The following is a 2402-nucleotide window of genomic DNA, read 5'->3' as shown; positions in this document are numbered from 1 at the left end:
CTACCCACCTGTGATCTAAATGCTCTTATATTTCTTTATGAAGGGAGCAGGAGGGATCATTTCTCTAAATATAAATACAAGGAGGGGCCCTTTCTCTAAATATAAATACAAGGAGGGGCCTTAGGGAATCCTTTTGAGTAGTCTTTCTTCAATTTATTTTGACATTTTTTCAGGTAGGGGGCCATAGAAAGTCGTAGAGCGCCCCCCTCGTGGTTCCCGTTTGGTGATACTTGGCGTCGAAGTCACCCGCGACCCTCACCCTTTTTTTCTTTTTTTGCCGCGGCCCTCACTCGTGGTCCGTCGCGCAGCGCGGGCGATTACCACATGAGCCCAAGCCCTGCCGCCTCCCGTGCGCCTCGCGGATCTTCATCCATCCCGGACCGCCTGCCCTCGTCGCCTGGCGCCACGCGCGCCCACAAGAACCCTCTCGACACGGGGCCGGGCACCCCCCTATCCCTTCCCCGATTCGAGCGAGCCCGACGCCTCCCACCGACCGCGCCTTCCCCACCACACCGCAGCTCCGGCGGGCCCAAACCAAATCAATCGCCGGATCCCCCTCCCCCTTCTCCCTCTCCACCGCCCATGGAGCTGGCGACGCGCGATCTCGCGGCGCTCGGCGCGGCGGACCTGGTGCGGGTCTCCGCGGCGATCCCGCGCGCCGCGCCGCGCACCTTCGCGCTGCTCACCGCCTGCCTCGTCTTCCCGCTCTCCTTCGCCGTGCTCGCGCACTCCCTCTTCACCCACCCCATCCTCCGCCGCATCCGGACCTCCGACTACACCGCCACCTCCGCGCAGTGGGTCGCCCTCTTCGCCTACCAGTTCCTCTACCTCATCTTCCTCTTCACCTTCTCGCTCCTCTCCACCGCCGCCGCCGTCTTCACCGTCGCCTCCCTCTACGCCGCCAAGCCGGCCTCCATCGCCTCCTCGCTCTCCGCGCTGCCGCCCATCCTGCCCCGCCTCCTCCGCACCTTCCTCTGGGTCTCGCTCCTCATGCTCGCCTACCACGTCGGCTTCGTCATCACCGTCGTCCTCCTCATCCTCCTCTTCGACCCGCCCATGACCGCCTCCACCCCGTCCCCGCTCTCCTTCCTCCTCGCCCTCCTCGCCGTCGCCTTCCTCTTCCTCGCCATCCACGTCTACATCTCCGCGCTCTGGCACCTCGCCAGCGTCATCTCCGTGCTCGAGCCCCTCTGCGGCCTCGCCGCCATGTCCAAGAGCAAGCAGCTCCTTCAGGGCCGCACTCGCACGGCCGCCGTCCTCGTTTTCTCCTACTTCGCCATCTGCGGGCTCATCACGGGGATGTTCCGTTCGGCTGTCGTCAAGGCGCGGGGCGAGGAGGGGAGCCTCGACATGAGCTTGGCCGGCCGGATAGGCGTCGGCGCTCTGCTCGTCTCTGTTCTCGTCTGTGTCAATCTCTTGGGGCTGCTCGCGCAGAGCGTCTTCTACTACGCCTGCAAGGCCTACCACAACCAGGAGATCGACAGGACCGCGCTGTACGAGCACCTCGGCGGCTACCTTGGCGAGTACGTGCCGCTCAAGAGCAATATCCAGATGGAGAACCTGTGAGATTCGTAAGCTGCTCACTCGCCTGCTCCTTCCAAATACTAGCTGTGCTGTTGGATCCTGCTCTAAAGAAGAGCGTGGCATTGCCAGGACTTCATTTAGTTTTCTTGTTTCTAGTTTATTGTGCTTGCCTGTTGTAATCTGTAATTAATAATAATGCGCAGTATGGACTGATCTGTGGTATGCAACATAAAGGAAGTTCTCATTCTGCTGCAAAATCATGTTCTTCTTTACTGTGTTTGTTACTTATCATTCTTGGCTCATGGTTAGTTGATTTAGTGGTAAGAGTGGAGGTTAGCATTGTGATATTGAGTTATTATTCTCTTTACCAGCTTGAGGAGTTCATGATTGTTGATGCTCTTACTCTTTCCCTGTCGTCATACTTAGAAAAGCAAGCAACCGTGTAGAATTGATGATGACTGTCGTGACATTTAGAAAAGCAATCGCGCAGATGCAGTTTTGATTTCTTAAGCATGGTTGGAGTGGAGATGACCAGTTTTTTGTGGGAGTTTGGGAGATAAACTGCACTATTATTTTCATGTTACAGGACTGGTCCTGTTATGCACATCTATAGTTTAGGCAGAGAACTATCTAATAAATGTGCACAATAGTTTCAACGAAATAAATGTGCACAATTAGCTTTGTTGTTAGAGAAAGAGATGGGTAAAATTTGAGGAGTATTACTGATGCATTCCTTTCAGCTTCTATACTCAGTTGTGTTGGAATATGTTTCTGAAGTACTTATCAAAATCAGTATGTTCCTGTTTTGTCATAACATTGTGCAGTTTATCTTATTATTTAGCAGTGATCTTGTTGTTTTTAATTTGGTTTATACTTGT

General features: G+C 54.6%; 1 protein-coding gene across 1 annotated transcript; it reads left to right on the top strand.

Annotated features, from left to right (window-relative positions):
* Window positions 1–365: 365 nt before the first annotated feature.
* Window positions 366–1796, top strand: LOC119277282. The gene has a single exon (XM_037558536.1). The coding sequence runs from the start codon at window positions 583–585 to the stop codon at window positions 1564–1566; it is 984 nt and encodes a 327-aa protein (XP_037414433.1). The 5' UTR covers window positions 366–582; the 3' UTR covers window positions 1567–1796.
* Window positions 1797–2402: the final 606 nt, after the last annotated feature.

This window comes from Triticum dicoccoides, chromosome 3B (assembly GCF_002162155.2).
Source record: "Triticum dicoccoides isolate Atlit2015 ecotype Zavitan chromosome 3B, WEW_v2.0, whole genome shotgun sequence".
Lineage (NCBI taxonomy): Eukaryota > Viridiplantae > Streptophyta > Magnoliopsida > Poales > Poaceae > Triticum > Triticum dicoccoides.
This window is presented reverse-complemented; position numbering and strand designations above follow the sequence as displayed.

Excerpts from the sequence above, each read along its gene's own strand:
- LOC119277282 (XM_037558536.1), top strand. The coding sequence starts at position 583 with ATGGAGCTGGCGACGCGCGATCTCGCGGCGCTCGGCGCGGCGGACCTG.